The sequence below is a fragment of the Ceratotherium simum genome, chromosome 18 (assembly GCF_057802395.1).
Source record: "Ceratotherium simum simum isolate JZ-2026a chromosome 18, ASM5780239v1, whole genome shotgun sequence".
NCBI classification, from domain to species: Eukaryota; Metazoa; Chordata; class Mammalia; order Perissodactyla; family Rhinocerotidae; genus Ceratotherium; species Ceratotherium simum.
Window position 1 is genome coordinate 56,228,744 of NC_141917.1, and position 16,895 is coordinate 56,245,638.

General features: G+C 60.1%; 2 protein-coding genes across 3 annotated transcripts; one reads left to right on the forward strand and one right to left on the reverse strand.

Annotated features, from left to right (window-relative positions):
* Window positions 1-1,623: 1,623 nt before the first annotated feature.
* Window positions 1,624-8,619, forward strand: HOMER3 (homer scaffold protein 3). The gene is made up of 10 exons (XM_004422929.3): window positions 1,624-1,759; window positions 3,321-3,402; window positions 3,483-3,639; window positions 3,887-4,018; window positions 5,130-5,237; window positions 6,089-6,210; window positions 6,386-6,542; window positions 6,853-6,960; window positions 7,225-7,311; window positions 8,157-8,619. The coding sequence occupies exons 2-10, from the start codon at window positions 3,389-3,391 to the stop codon at window positions 8,346-8,348; spliced, it is 1,077 nt and encodes a 358-aa protein (XP_004422986.1). The 5' UTR covers window positions 1,624-1,759; window positions 3,321-3,388; the 3' UTR covers window positions 8,349-8,619.
* Window positions 8,620-9,213: 594 nt separating this feature from the next.
* On the reverse strand, window positions 9,214-16,670 carry DDX49 (DEAD-box helicase 49). Of its 2 annotated transcripts, XM_004422931.3 has the most exons (13): window positions 16,520-16,670; window positions 15,555-15,678; window positions 14,254-14,339; window positions 14,045-14,166; window positions 13,535-13,722; window positions 13,277-13,417; window positions 12,521-12,596; window positions 12,168-12,244; window positions 11,886-11,983; window positions 10,716-10,790; window positions 10,014-10,102; window positions 9,853-9,924; window positions 9,214-9,773 (listed from the first exon to the last, which is right to left on the reverse strand). In XM_004422931.3, exons 1-13 carry the CDS (start codon window positions 16,632-16,634, stop codon window positions 9,585-9,587), a joined length of 1,452 nt encoding a protein of 483 aa, XP_004422988.2. In that variant the 5' UTR covers window positions 16,635-16,670; the 3' UTR covers window positions 9,214-9,584. The 2 variants fall into 2 exon arrangements, with proteins under 2 accessions (XP_004422988.2, XP_087299595.1); XM_087443469.1 differs by lacking the exon at window positions 10,716-10,790.
* Window positions 16,671-16,895: the final 225 nt, after the last annotated feature.

Below are 16,895 nucleotides of genomic sequence, written 5' to 3' on the forward strand. Positions count from 1 at the left end.
TAATAAGGAAAAGTCACTCTTTGCACAGAACAGACGGTATTTTCTTTGTTCCCCACAATGTTCAAGCATTTTGTGGCTTTGGGCCTGAGAGCGAAGCCAAATCCTTTGTCTGTGCAGATGCCTTGTGAACTTAGAAGCAGCTGGGGAAACTGAGTCTGTGCCTCAGTTTCCCCAGCTGGGGTAAGCAGTCCCTCTCGTGCCGGGCGAGGCTGGGGCTCCAGGACGGGCTGGCCCTCCAGGAGTACCCAGAAGTAATAACCAGGTAACACAGACCAGGGATCCCACAGAAAGGGATGGGGTTGTGAGTAGGGGAGGGTGAGATTCCTTCCAAGCCTGGGAGAGTCAGAGAAGCTTCCAGGAGGAGAGGGGGCAGCGGAGCTGAGCCTGGAAGGAAAGGAAGAATACATGCCTGTGGAAAGAGCACTCCATGGGGAGGAGACAGCTTGGGCAAAGGCCTGGAGGGAACAAAATTCAGACCTTGGCCTGGGAATAAGTCTCCAGAAACACCAGGACCTGGAATTCCCTAACGGTAATATGAAGGCAGCTCCTAGCTCAGATGTGTGGTTCTTGTCAGGAGGAACAGAAATAAAAGAACAGGGAAAGGGGACAGGGGCAGAGCAGATGAAGAGCAAAACCCCTAAGGGTGTTGGAAAGCTCAGACCTGAGGCTCAGAGCTTCAGGGAACTGCGGGCCGGTTCTGAGGAGCCCCGTGCACTGCCCACCAAGCAGACGACTCTGTGTGGCCCCAGAGGAATCTCCAGAGAAAGGGCAGCCTCGTGACTAAGTGGGCCCCACAGGCAGGCTGGGGCCTGGGGAGGCCGATTCCGGCTCAGCTGCAGAAAGAGCCTCTCCTGGCAAATGTATGAGGGCTGGGCTCCTCCAACCAGAAGTGGAAACCCAGGCCTGCAGACCTCCAGGGGATTCACCCATTCGGCGGGAACTGGACACCCACCTTCCCTCCGCCCTGGATTCTGGGACCCTGGGATACAGCGATAGTCATCGTAATCTAACCATCACTAGCATTGCTACAGTGGTCTCAGGGGAGAGAGAGGCAGACAGAAGCCTGAGCCTGGGGGATCAGGGCTGGGCGGGAGGGCAGGCAAGAAGGATTCTGAGCAGGGCACCCGAGATCAAGCCCCATTAAGCGTCTACTGGTTGCTTCTCTCAGCCTCTTCCCGCCCCCTCTCTGCCCAGGTCTCTCTCATTTCCTGGCAACATGCACTGAGCACCTACTGTGTGCAGGCCCTGCACCCACCAAAGTGGCAGATGTGCCTCTGTCCCTGGACGCCCCTCAGGTGGACAGGGACCTGACTCCCATCAGGGGCAGAAGGCAGCAGTGACCTGGAGGGTCGGGGTCACCCTTGACGAGAGAATGAAGCCACATTCCCCACTGTCCATCTCCGTCTGTCTGTCTGTCGTCTCCTGTGTCTCTGCCCCCACCCCCACCCCATCCTTCTTCCCCGCCCTGAACCCCCTCCCCCGCGCCGCGGAGGGCCGGCAGGGGGCGCTGCGGGGCGGCCTCGGGGCCCGGGGAGGCGGGGCGGGCGGCGGCCGCGTCGGACCCGCCGCGATGGGACCGGAGGCGGCGCGGGCGGCGGCGGCGGCGCAGACAAAGGCGCGGGCGGCGGCGCGGAGGGCGGCGCGGAGGGCGCGGGCCCCGGAGCCAGCGAGCGAGCGGGGTGCCGGGCAGCGGGGAGTCGGCGCCGCGGGGTCGCACCCGACTCGCTCCCGGACACTCGCGAGGCGCCGAGCCGGCAGGGTGAGCCGGGCCCGCCGAGCCTGCGCGGGGGCGCGGGGCCCCCGAAGTTCCCGGGCCGGGGGAGGGCTCCGGGGGTCCCCGAAGTTCCGGACCTGGAGGCTGGGGGCGGCTCTGGGAGCCCCGAAGTTCCAGGGCTTGAGGGGGCGCCGGGGCCCCGAAGTTCCGGAGTCGGGGTCGGGAAGGGACTGTGCGAGGGCTTCCCAAAGTTTCGGACCGGGCGTTGGAGGAGGCTGCGAAGGTGTCTCCTAAGTTCCGAACCGTGGGTGTGGGGGCGGCACGAGGGGACCCCGGAATTCCCGACCTGGAGATGGAAGGGTGGCAGAAGGTCCCCGAACTTTAGGAGTCGGGGGCGGCGCGGAGGGTCCTCGAAGTTCTGGACCTGGAGTTGGAGGAGGCAGATAATGTGCCCCCGAAGTTCTGGACCTGGAGTCGGGGTGCGTCGCGGGGGTCTCGGAAGTTCCGGGGTCAGGAGCCGCGCCTCCCGAAGTTGGGGCGCGCGCGGGGCGCCCCGCTCCTGACGCCGGTGGGGACTCGATCCTGACTGACTGTCAGGCCTCCGGCACTGGGGCGCATGGGGTGGGGCTTCGCCCCCGCACGCGATTGGGGCTCCCCGGCACCGGGCGGGGTCGGGCCCCCTCCGGGAGCCCCGCGGCCGAGGCGCATGACTAGCTGGTGAGTAACTTTCCCCGAACGCCAACGCCGCAGGTCGCGGCAGAAGCGTCGGTGCCGGAAGGGCCTGAGTTCCTGGGACCCCGGCGCCGGGAGCCCTGCCCCAACCCAGGACCCACCCCCAACCCCGCCGAAGCTGCCGCCCCTCCTCCACCTAGGGGCTCGGGTTTCAGACCCTGTGACCGGGACAGCAGCTGCCCAGGACAGGGCTGTGCCGGGGCCTCCCTTCCCCCCCCCCCCCGCTTTGCCTCCCCCTCCCCCAGGTCCCTCCAGGATCTGGATCCCGCCCGGCCCCCCATGGTGTCGGGATTGAGTGGCATGGGAGGTCTGGCGGTAGGCAGCAGGGTGGACCTTTTTGGTTACATCTTGTCTTTTTAACGAGGCTGGAGGCTTCCTGAGCATTGGACCTTGTCTCTAAGGTGTGCCTCTGCCCCAGAGTGGAAGCTCAGGTCTCTCTCTGAGCCCAGTGGGGGACTGGTTTCCCAGTAGGCCCCTGGCTGTGCCCCACTTTTTGATGGTGCCCTGGTTTGGGGAGTGATGGGTGAATGTGGCAGAAAGTACTGCGCGGGAGTTGGCCTTGGCCTCCTCAGCCCAGCTCCCAGACTGAGGGGGCTTCACTGGGGTCCAGTGACTGGGCCGGTGAGAGTTTTACGCTGGGATGTCAGGGGCCCTAGCTCGCCTCAGAGAACAGTCTCCTGCCCAGGGTGTTGTGGGGGCTTCCTCCAGATGGAGAGAGACCCGTTTTTTGGTTCTGAGTGATCTACTGAGTCCTTCACCTTTTTGATTGAAGTTCTGTGAATGGTGCTCCTGGTGGTGGGTCCTGAGGTTGGACCTGCTTGGCCTCCCTCAGCCTGGCCTGTGGGGGACACTCACAGGCCCCCTCTCCCTCCAGAGGTGGAGCCAGCAGCTTCTGCCATCCCCCTGGCTGCCTCTTGGAGCCCGCCCAGCTCAACCTGACCAATGTCCACAGCCAGGTGAGCCCCCATCTCCACCTGCTTGGCCCTGAGCCCCCTGGGCGGTGCCCAGCCCCACTGAGCACCCTCTCCCCGTGCAGGGAGCAGCCCATCTTCAGCACACGGGCGCATGTGTTCCAGATCGACCCGGCCACCAAGCGGAACTGGATCCCAGCGGGCAAGCACGCACTCACCGTCTCCTACTTCTACGATGCCACCCGCAATGTCTACCGAATCATCAGCATCGGGGGTGCCAAGGTCCCTGCGGGGCCTGGGTGGGGCGGCAGGTGCCAGGGGTCCGAATGACAGGCCTGGGTCTGGTCGATGCCTTGCTCTGTGCCTGGAGGAGCCCTGACCCTTTCTGGGCCTCTTCCCTTCCTCCTGAAATAGTTCAGAGCAAGGACCTCCGAGGTGCTAATACAAAGTGATAGCCGGGTGGTGGTGGGGGTTTCATGTCCATTGTTACCAGTCCCACCAACCTTGAACTCTGCTCCCCCCTTCCCAGGCCATCATCAACAGCACTGTCACCCCCAACATGACCTTTACCAAAACCTCCCAGAAGTTTGGGCAGTGGGCAGACAGTCGTGCCAACACTGTCTACGGCCTGGGCTTTGCTTCTGAGCAACATCTGACCCAGGTGGGTCTTGGGGTTACGCGGGGGGAGGGACAGGGCTGCGCCTGGGTCTTCTCCTGGGTGCCCTGGGGACCCTGGAAAGGTGCTGGGCCTCCGTCTTCCCACCTGCAGAATGGGCGTACAGAATTGGACAAGTCAGAAGACCCTCCTGGTTCCCTGGTTCGCGTCTCAGCTCTGCTGGCCGCCTGCTCCGATTTTGCAAACACCCTGCCCTCTCTGGGTGTCTGGGATGGGCTGGGCGCTTCCCCACACACCCCAGCACTCCCTTCGTCATCGCGTCCCTCCACCCCGCGTCCTCTCAAGACTTCAGTCTCGTCTTATCCATTGTCTTCCTGTACGGCTAGCGCTCTCGAGTCCTGCTGAGATCGTGATGATTTTCTTCTCTTCTAGAAGCTTGTTTTCTTTTCACATTTAGGTCTTGAATTAATTTCTGTGGGTGGTATAAGATAGGAATATTTTTTCCATGTGAGTATTCAGTTGCTCTTGGACTGTTTTTTGAAAAGACCATTTCCCCCCAATGATTTGCACGGGCCTCTGCACAAATCAAGTGGCTGGATGTCTGTACATATTTTCTTTAAAAAATTATTTTCAAAGGAAGGAAATTTATTTTAAAATGAAAAAAAGTGTATCCTCCCCTACCTGGAAAACTGGAGTGGGTGGTAAATGTAAACATAGTGTAACAGAAATGAGGATAGGGTATTACTTTCTCACTGGCTGTGGTGCCTCTCCGGCTCTGAGCCCAAGCCCTGCCTTCTGTCCGTCATACAAGGATGTTCACAAGGGTCCAGACATTACAAACACATTAGCACCCAGCTAATGTGGCTCTCCTTGCTGAAATACGCCTGAGAGGAAAAGGGGATCCCTCTCTCAAGGTGGCTCAATGTCATACACCTCCGTGGACATCCCACCCCCGACCTTGATACCCACTCTGCTCATTGGGACATCATTTTCCAAACCTTCTTCCCACTTTTCCAGTTCATGAGATGAGAAGATGTGCACAGTTCCTAAAGTTTCTTCCAAAGTGACAGGGCTGGTACAGGGGTCGGGGGGGGCTCTTAGGGGAGAAGGCTGGGAGTTTGTTGACTGTCTGTTGCTGCCCCCCTCCCTTCCTCAGTTTGCTGAGAAGTTCCAGGAAGTGAAGGAAGCAGCGAGGCTGGCTCGGGAGAAATCTCAGGATGGGGGGGAGCTCACCAGTCCGGCCCTGGGGCTTACCGCCCACCAGGTCAGCACTCCCTATCCCGTGCCTGCCAGGCACTCGACTGATACTGGGGGCTCCGGGTGCTGTGCTGGTGCCCCGGCCCAAATGCTCACAGATGACAACATAAAACTAGACCCATGGCAGGGGCCACAGAGGAGGAGGGGTGCGGGTGCCACGGGAGCATGTTGTAGGCGGTCGGGCGTAGCCTGGGGTCAGGGAAGGCCAGAAGACCAGCCCAGATGGCGGAATAGAGACCTGGAAGTTGAAATGGCTAAGTAGAGGGGTTGAGTAAAGAACTGTCCCTGGGCCTTTTCCTCCATTAATTTATTTGGCGTAATTTATTGGCCATCGTCTGCGTGCCAGGCCCAGGGCTGGGTACAGGGGTTACAGAGATGAAAAAGTCAGCTGGCCCTGCCCTCAGGTCTCAAGGTCTAGGCAGCGAGGTGGATTCATAACGAACTCAGCCTGGTGGAAAGGGCTTCCTATCGGAATCTTAAATGGATGTTGAAATGCGGCCCCAGGGAAGGGCATTGCTCTTAGGGAATAGCACGGAGGTTTCAGATTGCTTCCCCTTTGCAGATTTCAGGTGTCTCAGTGAGTTTAGACCAGACTGCATCAGGTTTGCTCCTGGGGGTGGTGAGAGTCCGAGCAGATAAGGTCGGGGCAGATCCCGGAACTCTGGCCCAGGGGCCATGGGGAGCCATGGAGGGTGGGTGAGGAGGGGAGGGGCGCGCTCAGATCCCAGTGCCCGGAAGGACTCCCTGACCCTCAGTCACGACCCCGCTAACATGAGCCCTGACCCCAACCATGACCATCTAATTGGTTCTTGACTGAAGCCACCCCCACCGTGACCCCACTTCTGCCCACGCTCTTAGGTGCCCCCGAGCCCCCTCGTCAGTGCCAACGGCCCTGGCGACGAGAAACTGTTCCGCAGCCAGAGCGCAGATGTCCCGGGCCCCGCGGAGCGAGAGCGGCTCAAGAAGATGCTGTCGGAGGGGTGAGGGGGCGGGGCGGGGCGGGGCGGGAGCTGCTCAGAAGTCCACGGGTTGGCTCCGGCGGCGGATCTGACTGGGGACCCCAGGCCCGGGGAAGGGGAGGAGGCTGACCCCGGGACCGCCGCCCCCCCGCACCCGCCCCAGCGCTCTCCTGACCCGGCCCCTGCCGTCCCGCAGCTCGGTGGGCGAGGTGCAGTGGGAGGCCGAGTTCTTCGCGCTGCAGGACAGCAACAACAAGTTGGCGGGCGCCCTGCGAGAGGCCAACGCCGCCGCCGCCCAGTGGAGGCAGCAGCTGGAGGCCCAGCGCACAGAGGCTGAGCGGCTGCGGCAGCGGGTGAGGGGCCCCGTCGCTCCCTGAGACCCCAAGTGGCCTTGGCCACAAGGTGCGGGCGCATCCTCTGTGTCCTGAGTTCGCTGACTGGCTGTGTGATCCCGGCAGGTCACCTTCCTCAGTCTCAATTTCTTGCTCTGTAATATGGGTTTGAAATAATGCCAGCCTCAGAGGATTGTCAGGCCCTGAAGTCCTACCTGCCAGAGGTGGGGTGGTGGTCCCACCCAGAGGGGTCAGTGAGCGGGAGGCAGAGTGCCCATGGGTCAGGAGAGTGCAGGCTGGAGGCCAGGTGCTGACCTTGCTGTCTGCACAGGTGGCTGAGCTGGAGGCCCAGGCAGCTGCTGAGCCACCCTCAGGCAGCGAGGAGGGGCCAGGCCAGTCGCTGGAGCAGCTGGAGGTACTAGTACAAACCAGGGACCAGGTGAGCACCCGCCGATGTGTGTGTGTGTGTGTCCCCGGGCCTTGCTTTCCCTGATCTCCTATAAGGGAGCCAGGACCCCCCCAGACAGACGTGTGTGTGTGTGTGTGTGTGTGTGTCCCCGGGCCTTGCTTTCCCTGATCTCCTATAAGGGAGCCAGGACCCCCAAGACAGACGTGTGTGTGTGTCCCCGGGCCTTGCTTTCCCTGATCTCCTATAAGGGAGCCAGGACCCCCAAGACAGACCCTGGGAACTCTTCTCCTCCAGGAGATTCAGACACTGAAGAGCCAGATCGGTGGGCCCCGTGAGGCCCCGGACGCAGCCGAGCGCGAGGAGACACAGCAGAAAGTGCAGGTGTGTGTGGTCGCCATGGGGTGGGGTGACCGTGCATGGGCAGCCAGGCTGTGGTGTGGGACAGACCTGAGATTGTCCTTCCTGGTGGGTCCTGGGCAGCTATATGACTCCCTAAACCTCAATTTCTTCCCCTGTAAATGGGGTCAGGAAGATACCCGCCTAAAGTTGTGAAGGACTGGAGAGACCAGGTGCGTGGAAGGCCTGAGGCACAGCAGGTGGTTTGTAAACCATGGCTGTTAGTACAGCGTTTCATATCCATCTATTCATTCAACGAGCAGTTTGAGTCCCCAGTGAATCCGCATGCTTGATGCCATCAAGTCTTCACACATACTCATCCTGAAATCAGGAACCTCCATTTGAACCCAGATCTGACTGCCCTGGTTTTCGCTGAAGATTTTATCTGAGAAACATTCATGGGGCATGTCCTGTGAGTCCAGCAGTTGGAGCTGTTCAAGGATCTGGTGCCCCCAAAAGTTTACAGGGAGAGAGAAGTTGGGGAAATGCTCCCTGTTGTCTCTTTGGCAATGCACAGCATGTGCAAAGGCCCTGAGGCGGGGAGCAGGTCAGTGTGTTCAAAGAACTGCAAAGAGGCCGGCGAGGCTGAGTTGGAATGAGCAAGAAGAGGAGGGAAGGGTGTGGATTTCATTCCCAGCCAGATGGGTCACAGGAGGGCTTTGAGCAGCAGAGGGATGTGATCAGTTCTGTGATATTCAGATTGGCCAGGGTGGGAAGTGTCTTGGGCAGAGGGGGCTTGGTCCAGAGTGGGATTTGTGGGGATGGCACTCAGATGCTGGACGCCCTAGGCAGGGTTGGGGCCCCCAACTCTGCCCGCCCTCTCCCTGCAGGACCTGGAAACCCGCAACGCAGAGCTGGAGCACCAGCTGCGGGCAATGGAGCGCAGCCTGGAGGAGGCGCGGGCTGAGCGCGAGCGGGCGCGGGCCGAGGTGGGCCGGGCCGCGCAGCTGCTGGACGTCAGGCTGTTCGAGCTGAGCGAGCTACGGGAGGGCTTGGCCCGCCTGGCCGAGGGTGCGCACTGAGCTGGCCGCCGGGCCCATGTGGGGTCTGGCCCATGGGAGCTGGTGTTACATGAACGATTCCTGCCTGGGGCATGGGCTGGGCCGCCGGCGGCACAGTGGGCCATTTGCCCTGGCAGGGACCAGGGGCCGACCCAGTCCGGGGAGGGCCTGGCCACAGCACCCCTGCCGGCCCTGGCCACTCACAGCTCAGGGGCTGTTGAGCTTTTCATTGTGTAGAATTTCTAGAATCCCCTGGGTGCGTGCTGGTGCCCAGATTACATTTCTAAACGTGGCCGTGTGTGTGTGTGTGTGTGTGTGTGGGCACCGGGGCCTAACCGCCTTCACAGGGCCCGCTACCTACCCCTGTCTCAGGTGCATGTAGCTGCCTTCAATCCCTATAGGGTTTGGTAAGCCACGTGCAGGGGAGGGGAGTGAGGTTCAGAGAGCCTGAGGGGCGTGCCCAGGCCACATAGCCAGGAGCCCAGCTCTGCTGCCCCCATCCCCTGGGGTTCAGCCCATGTTGTCTGGACCAGTTTGGATTTAGGTGGCCTCTGGGTAAGCCCCATTCACTGTGGCCACAAACCCCAAATGTGCCCAGGTGGCTATGCAGGGAAGTTCCTGGAACACAGCTGTGTTCACTAGGCCTGGGAGCAAACCCACCAAAACCTCACGGTGGTGTTTGGAGAATGGTGCAGTTGCTACGCCCATTTTCTGGATGAGGAAACTGAGCCCCAGAGGGGGCTTCACCGACCCAAGGTCATGTGGCCGGAATGGCCAGCACTGCAGTTCAAAGCTTTGGGCCTGGCCAGGTGGGAATGGAGAACTGGGGGTAGGTGGGGGGGACATGATGTTCTGGGGGACCTGAGAAGCACAAGCAGCCGAACTCTCCTCTCCTGCCCCGACTCCCTGAGAGTCAGATGGAGGAAGTCGAAAGACCCATTTATTGAGCACCTCCTGTGAGCGACAGACCTTCGCTCTGGGGCCCAGTGGCACACCCATGAGGTGACCTTGGGCTGGGGTCACCGTATGTGGAACTGGGCCCAACCTCACAGCCAGCGTTCTTTCCTCCCCTGCAGCCTGACTCTTGGCCAAGGTTCTGAGAAGGGGCCAGTTGGGGGCTGTACAACGTGGGTGTCCATGGGCTCCGCTGAGGGGGACTGGGCAGGCTGGGAGGGGGGACTGTCCCCAGGGGGGGACTCTCTGACCCTCGGCTCGATGAAGGAATCTCAGGCTGGGCAGGTGGGGGCCGTGTGGAACTCAGGCCGGGTCCTGGGTGGGTGCTGGGGCTGAACGGGCCTCAGGCTGGACCCCAGGTGGATGCCCCTGGCGGCCAGCCCTGCTGGCCTCCTGCTGCTGCAGGGCCTGCTCTACCTTCTCCTTGAAGCGCCGGTTCTTCTGCTTGATCTTGGCCAGCTCTGCCTTGCGCTTGGCCTCCAGGTCAGGGTCCTGGCACGGGGAGGACCGGGAGGAGGCTGAGCCAGTCATCCCCCTGGGGAACCCTGCCCCCTGCCAGCTCAGCCCTCACCTTCCCCTCCAGGATCAGCTGCTTCCGCTTGTTGATCTCCTTCTTTTCGTCAAAGTTGGCTGCCTCTAGTTTCTGGTAGGGAGGGAAAGGCTGTCATGAGGGGTCCCTATCTTGAAAAGACCAGCTCGGTCTCTTGCCCCAGCACCTTCCTCAACACTCACAATCTCACACTCCCTCCGCACCACGTTGACCTGCGTGAGAATCTGCAGCACGTTGGCCTCCTCCACCGAGAACTCCTCCAGCTTCTTCTCTGTGGGGACAGCAGGGGCCAGGGAGGCAGGCGGACATAAGAGGGATTTCGGCCACGCAGTGAGTTCCCCGTGCGGTGGGGCATGCAAGGCCGGCCAGGGTCAAACCACGTTAAGGGTCAGGTGGACAAGTTCAGGGATTTCAGACCTGAGAAAGGTCTGAACCTTCCTCAGACCTAAGGATGAAGGACTGCTCTTTTTTTGTTGTCAGCAACACTGAATTCGACTGGGAATATTTATTTTTTGGCAACAGTGGTCTTTCAGGTCAGATGTTTCTGAATTTTAGGACACTCTGTGCAGTGACTAGAGATGCCCAGTCAGTGGTTCTCAGTCCTGGCTACACGTTCAACCACCCAAGCCCAAGCCCGGGCCCATCTCTGCCGCCTTCTTCCCCCGCAGGACCAGCCAGACTCCCTGGTGTGAGCGGCCAGTCCTTTCCCCCCCGCTGGCTTTCAGCTGGTGAGGGCCGCTGTGGGAGCTTCTGTTTCGATAAAGGGGCGAAAGACACTTCCTTTGGGGTTGTGTAGGAAGGAAACTGCATTTTCGCCTGTTCACGTGAGGCTAGTGGGCATCTCACCCCGAGGCACCCGCCTCCCCCGCACCCCCCCCACTCACTGATCTGCTCCTCTATGGCGTGTACCAGGTGGATGTCATACTGCGTCACCAGTGTGATAGCCTGTCCCTGCCGCCCTGTGAGGACACACCATAGTTACCTGCTGTGTGCTGGAGGCCGGGACAAGGGGCCAACAGAGGCAATTCTGACTGCTAGGCCGCTCAGGGCTCCTCTCGATTGAGGGGAGCAGAGCAAGAGCTGGGCAGGTGGGTGGGGGGAAGGGAAGGAAGCCCAGGGCATCAGGGCTCACCCCCTGCCGGACCTCTCTGTAGTAGGTGGGTCTGCCCCAGGGGGGCTGCAGGACCCCAGGGAGAGGCGGCTCTCCTGCCAGCTTGCCCTTACACAGGGGCTGGTGATGTGGCTCATCTCCCTTTCTGGTGTGACTGCCAGGGAGCCCAGGCTGAGTTATGTCAGCAATAAGCCCCAACAGGCTTCAGCCCAGATCTCTGTACGCCAGGTTCTCCACTCCCTTTCTGTGACGGTGACTGATGCTGGAGCAGCACTGACAGCTGACGAAGCATGTGACCCTTGGAACAGCCCGAAACAGGTGTCACATTCTTTTTATCCATCATTTGATGAGGCAACGGGGCCCAGAGAGCTAATGTGACCTGCCCAAGGCCACAGGGCGGGAGAAAAGGGCCAGGTCCAGCCCAGCCCCAGAAACCATCTCTCTCCCCACTCCAGGAGTGAGAGAGTCTCATGAACCCCATGGCCTTCCCTGCTGGGGCTGGGGAGCAGACAAAAGGATGCCTCCTCAGCCCCTGGCCAGGGTTACAGTGAAAGGTTGAACTTGGACACGAAATCCTACGGGGCAGCATCAAACCTACCAGGGCTCACACACCTACTTGCTGCCGGGCCCTGATTGGCAGCTCTGATAGGCAAAGGAGACTGAGTGAGGCAACGGAGTGGTGGGGACTGGGGCAATGGGTGCCATGCCCCCAGGGGACAGTGCACGCTGCTCAGCTATCAACACATAGGTAGTGTGGAGAAGCCAAAGCACCCCACCTTTGCTTCTGAAAGGACAATTCCCACGACTTGCAAACGCCTCTAGTATCTCTCACCTGAGGGCTGTATCCCCATGCGCTACCAGCTCATGACTTTGACTCCTCGTGGTGTGGGCAGGCTGGAGCAACAAACAGGTGCCCAGAGGCCACCACAACCTGTCCGCTCACCTGCACGGGCGGTCCGGCCGACTCGGTGGATGTAGATCTTCGGGAGCCCGGGAGTGTTGTGGTTGATGACCACCTGCACTGTGGGAATGTCCAGGCCCCTGGAGGCAGAAGCTGGTCAGCACCACTGTCCACATGGGGAAACCGAGGCTGGGACACAGCCAAGGTCACCCAGCAGTGAAGCTGGGGCTGCGCAACCCTTGCTGGAGGCCACCCTCCCACTCTGGCCCCTCTGTGGGCACCAGGGGACCAGCGAATGGGAGGAAGTACCCTGGGGCTGCTCACCGGGAGGCCACATCTGTCGCGATCAGGATCCGGTAGATGCTAGACTTGAACTTGGCCAGGGCAGCAAAGCGTTCTTTCTGTGCCGGGTCAGGGAGAGAAGTAGGGGAGCTGGGGTCAGGGGGCATCTCAGCAAACGTTTGAGCACTTAGTGTGTGAGGCCTGGGGACAGGCCAGGACCATCCCCGCCCTCACGGGGTTCACAGCCCAGCAAGCAAGACGACCATGGGAAGACCAGATGGAGCAGACGAGTGGCAGGAATAGGGAGGAGCCTGGGCAGAGGCCCTGAAGCTGGGAGGAGTCCCCAGGGCGAGGCAGACGGGCGACGGGGTCTCTGGGGCAGCCCACCGTCTCACCTGTTTCATCATGGAATGCAGGGCCACGGTGGGGAAGTTGAATTTGCGCAGCATCATGCACAGGATCTGGCAGGTCCTGTGGGAAGGGTGTGCTGTCAACCCCTGCAGCCCACCCCTGAGACCCCAAGCAGGTGGCCCTGCACAGCTGGGAAAGGAGAAGCAGGGGTGTGGGGTGTCCTCGCTGGTAACATCCTCTCTGCTGACCCTTTCCCTGGCCTAAGATAACGAGTCACCCCTACATCCAGACGTTTCTGGTAGCCAATAAGTTCTTGGAGGGCAGCAGCCAGTTAGGAGGCCTCCTCAATGCAACGTGGACTGCCCCTCTATCCTAGCTCATACTGGAATAGCTTACATCTTCTTGACATCTCCCCAAAAGCTTCAGAGGAGGAGCCGACTTGAACTGGCTCTAGGGACCCCTGGGATTGCAGAGACAACAGCCTGGGTGCTGGTGCGCTGGGCCTCAATGACACCCTAGAGCATAGCAAATCTGCTGCAGGGGTTCCTGGGGACAGCCCGAGGCCCCTGGCCCTTCTAGTTAAGGGCAGGTCTGAAGAACCCCAAATCCTGGCTCCAGCTTCAGGAGAAGTGACCATGGCGAATCCCTTGGCCTCTCTGAGCATCCTTGAGAGAGTTCTCTGAAATCTCTGGTCTGAGCAGAGGCCCCACAGCACCGAGTCTGGCTGTGTGCCTCACATCTGCACCTTGGCCCCTCTTGGGCCTCCGTGAAGGGCTCGGGGGGGGCTCGCTCAAGCTCACTTGCACGTGTTGGTGAAAATGATGATGGACCAGTCCTCGTGCTCATCCTGGAAATTCTGGATCAGGTGGACCAGGTAGGCATCCTTGATCTTCTCAGGCACCAGCAGGTAGCGCTGGTCCAGCTGCTCCACCGTGCGTACCCTGGGGACAGGTGCGCCATGTGTCCCCTTCTGAATGGGGCCAATGCCCCGCCCTGCCCACGGGTAATAGCCTCCGTTGGGGATGCCCCCCACCCCCTGCCTGCGCTGCTGCTCTTACAGGGCCTGAGCCTCCCAGAAGAAGGGCTGGTTGGTGGCCAGGCCCTGCAGCTCCCGGAGCGTGTCGGTCAGTGTGGCACTGAAGAGCAGGGTCTGCCTGCGGGCCGGCACGGCCGCCAGGATGGTCTCCAGGTCCACAGTGAAGTCAGTGCAGCCCTGCTCCAACAGCCGATCCGCCTCATCCAGCACCTGCGGTGCCGGCGGCGGGGGGTGGGGGTGGATCTGGGGTGAGGGTGCTGTCTGGGGCCTGACCCGCCTCCCCCATGTGCCTCCTTCCCTGCCTTGGATGTGGGCCCTGGAGAACTGTCCCTCTAGGTCTCGGAGGCCTGCTCCCTCACCCATCTTGGCTTCTATGTCAGCTCCTCCGAGAGACCCTGCCCCAACCATCTTCCTAGTACAGGTCCCCTCGTTGGTCCCTGAGTGTCCTTGTCACTGTTCCCAAAGCTCTACTGCATGGCCTGTGGGACGCATGTTTCCCAAATAGATGAATCAGCGCCCCAGGCCAACTCACCAGGAAGCGGATCTTCTTTATGCTGAAGGTGCTGGAGCTGCGGAGGTGGTCTGCCAGGCGCCCCGGAGTGGCAATGACCACATGTGGTTTCCGGGAGAGCTCCAGGGCCTGAGCCACCATGTCTGTGGGCAGAGGGCGAGAGGTGGGGCTGGGCAGGTGGTCCAAGGCTGCAGAGGGCCACACTCAGAGCCTCCCCGAGCCCTCCATACCCATGCCGCCTACGATGATGCAGTCTTTCAGGCCCAGAGGCTTCCCCAGGACCCGGAACTGCTCTGCGATCTGGTAGGCCAGCTCCCTGTGGGCATGAAGAGGCCGGGTTGGGTCAGATAGGGGTTCTGTGCCTTCTCCCATTCCCGTCTCCACCCGCCGGCGTCTCCTGACTCACCCTCTCCCGTTCACACACCCTTCAGGGCTCCCAGTCCCCTGTGGTCAAAGGCTCTGATGCTGAGCGTTGGAGGCCTGTTGTGGCCCCTGCACCCTCCCCAGGCTGGGCCCCAGATCAGCCCAGGGCCCTGCCCCCCGCCAGTCCCATCCAAACTGGCCTTTCCTCCTCCCACGTCCTCAGCAATGGTCTCAACACCAGTCACCAAAGCCTGAGACCCGAGCATCAGTCCCCCCTCCCCGGGGCTGGTCAGTGTCCAAGTCCCCTCCTCTGTGCCTCAGGCCCAGCTCTGCCCAGGCCTCTCCTCGGCCCCTGTCCCCACTTCCTGGCCTCCTGTCTTGCCCTTTCCTGCTCACACACCTTCTGAATCAATTCTAACCTGACATTCAAGGCCCTTCTCAAGCTGGCTCTAACACACGTGGCCCACAGGACCCTTTCTGTTCCCTGCCTCTCAGACCTCTGCATGAATGCACTAGCAGATCCCTCTGCCTAGAATGCTTTCCCCAAACTTGTCCTCTTGAGAGACCTTTTCCATCCATTAAGGCATCCCTTGAATGAAGCCTTCCTCGACGCCCCCTTCTCTGGCCACGCCCTCAACAGCATGCAACGCCTGCCTCTTCTGTGGCCATCACAGGACTTGTCATTTCAACTGCCACACGTGTCTGCCCAAGAACTGGAGATGTGTTTACAGTCAGGCATCACTTGACAGGAACCCGTTCTGAGAAATGCGTTGTTAGGCAGTTTTATGGTTGTGCGAACATCACAGAGTGCACTTACACAAACCTGGGTGCAGCCTCCTACATACCCGGGCTCTATGGTGCTGATCTTATGGGACCACTGCCATATATGCGGTCTGTTGTCGACCGAAACATCGTTACGTGGCAAGTGACTGTATTTCTTGGGCTGTAAGACTACTGATGGCTCCTTTCCGGCAGTGCCTGCCCTGAGGCAAGCCCTGTGCCCAGCACTTTTGGCACACCGTCTTGTTTAATTCTGCAGCACTCCTATGAGGCGGCCTCTATTTCTGTCCCCATTTTGCACATGGGGAAAGTGTTGCTCAGCAAGGTAAAGGCGCCTGCCTGAGAGCACAGCTGGTTAACTTACCCAGGAGGCCTGTAGGGGGCTCACCTGGTGGGTGTCAGGACAAGGCAGAAGATGCCATAGGGATCCTCAGACAGCTTCTGCAGGATGGGCAGGACAAACGCTGCTGTCTTGCCGCTGCCTGTCTTGGCACAGCCTAGGCAGTCCCGACCTGGGCAGAGGGCAAAGCAGCATCAACACACTTTAGGTGTAGACGGGTGTTCCATTTGGCACAGTTGACAGCTGACATTTAATGAGCAGTTACTGTGTGCCCAGTACTGCCTATGCCATTTCCCCTTCGAACATACTGACAACGTTCCATTGCTGGTAACTGACAAATTCTAGGAGGGAAAGGCCGTTATCATCCCCATTTAACAGAAGGCAAAAATGAGTCTCAGAGATTTGTCCAGGACACACGGCTGGCAGATGGCAGACTAGATTGGAACCCTCATCCATCTGACCCAATATGCCTGCTACTGACCACTACCTCATTTTGACTCCCTTCCAGAGCACCTGAACTTGGGGAACCTGGAATGCCCTCCCCAATCTGCATCCTATGCTCCCTGTTAATTCTTCCATCTTTATTTAATCCCTCAAATTGTCTCATCCTAGGCTTCTTGAGGGCCCCTCAGTAATGGCAAAGTAGGTCGGGCCAGAAGAGTGGGGAGAAGAGCAGTCACGGGACCAGCGTCCTGGATTTACCAGTAATGTTGACAGCCTCAGTTTTCATTTGTAAAATGAAGATAAGTAGTGCAAACTCTACCAAATCTTCCCAGTACTATCAATTAATCATTTATGAAACCCTCCCTGTTCTGAAGCTATAAAAGTTTCAGAGATTATATCACTTGTGCGAGGACACACAGCCTAACACCAACACTGCCCAGTCTGCCTCCGGAACCTACACTCGCCCGTAACGCCCAAGCCTGCCCCACGCCTCACAGGACCGGCGTGGGCAAAGAATGAGAGGCAACAGGAGTGGAGATGCCTCTGGGAAGAGGCCGGGCCACACTCACCCTCCAGGATGGCGGGGATGCAGCCGAGTTGTACGGGCGTGGGCTGCTTCAAACCCAGCTGCCGACATTGTTCCACCAGCCACGACGACAGCCCGAGCTCCGCGAAGCCGGCCATCCTCGCCGCCAGCCCCGTGTGAGCAGCCGTGTGTAGAGGCGCTTCCGGCGCGTGCTGATGACGTCACGAAACCTCTCCCGTTAATTGGATCCGCCTCCTGCATGGTCCCGCCCTCTCCAGCTCACTCTGCCATTCTCAGCCTCGACCGCATCCTTACCATATTTCCCCGAATCCCGTTGGCTCGCAGGATCGAATCAAACTACAATTCCCGAGATGCCCTGCGACACGCACTCGCGTCCCCCGTACCCCCGTTTAGGCGTC

What these genes read in the sequence shown, in the direction of transcription:
- HOMER3 (XM_004422929.3), top strand. An exon ending in CTGAGCGGCTGCGGCAGCGG is followed by an intron (nt 6,543 to 6,852) that starts GTGAGGGGCCCC and finishes CTGTCTGCACAG; the next exon opens with GTGGCTGAGCTGGAGGCCCA. An exon ending in AGACACAGCAGAAAGTGCAG is followed by an intron (nt 7,312 to 8,156) that starts GTGTGTGTGGTC and finishes CTCTCCCTGCAG; the next exon opens with GACCTGGAAACCCGCAACGC.
- DDX49 (XM_004422931.3), bottom strand. Translation starts at nt 16,634, where the DNA reads ATGGCCGGCTTCGCGGAGCTCGGGCTGTCGTCGTGGCTGGTGGAACAA. An exon ending in CATCCCCGCCATCCTGGAGG is followed by an intron (nt 15,679 to 16,519) that starts GTGAGTGTGGCC and finishes CCCTCTGCCCAG; the next exon opens with GTCGGGACTGCCTAGGCTGT. An exon ending in GCGACAGATGTGGCCTCCCG is followed by an intron (nt 11,984 to 12,167) that starts GTGAGCAGCCCC and finishes TTCTGCCTCCAG; the next exon opens with GGGCCTGGACATTCCCACAG.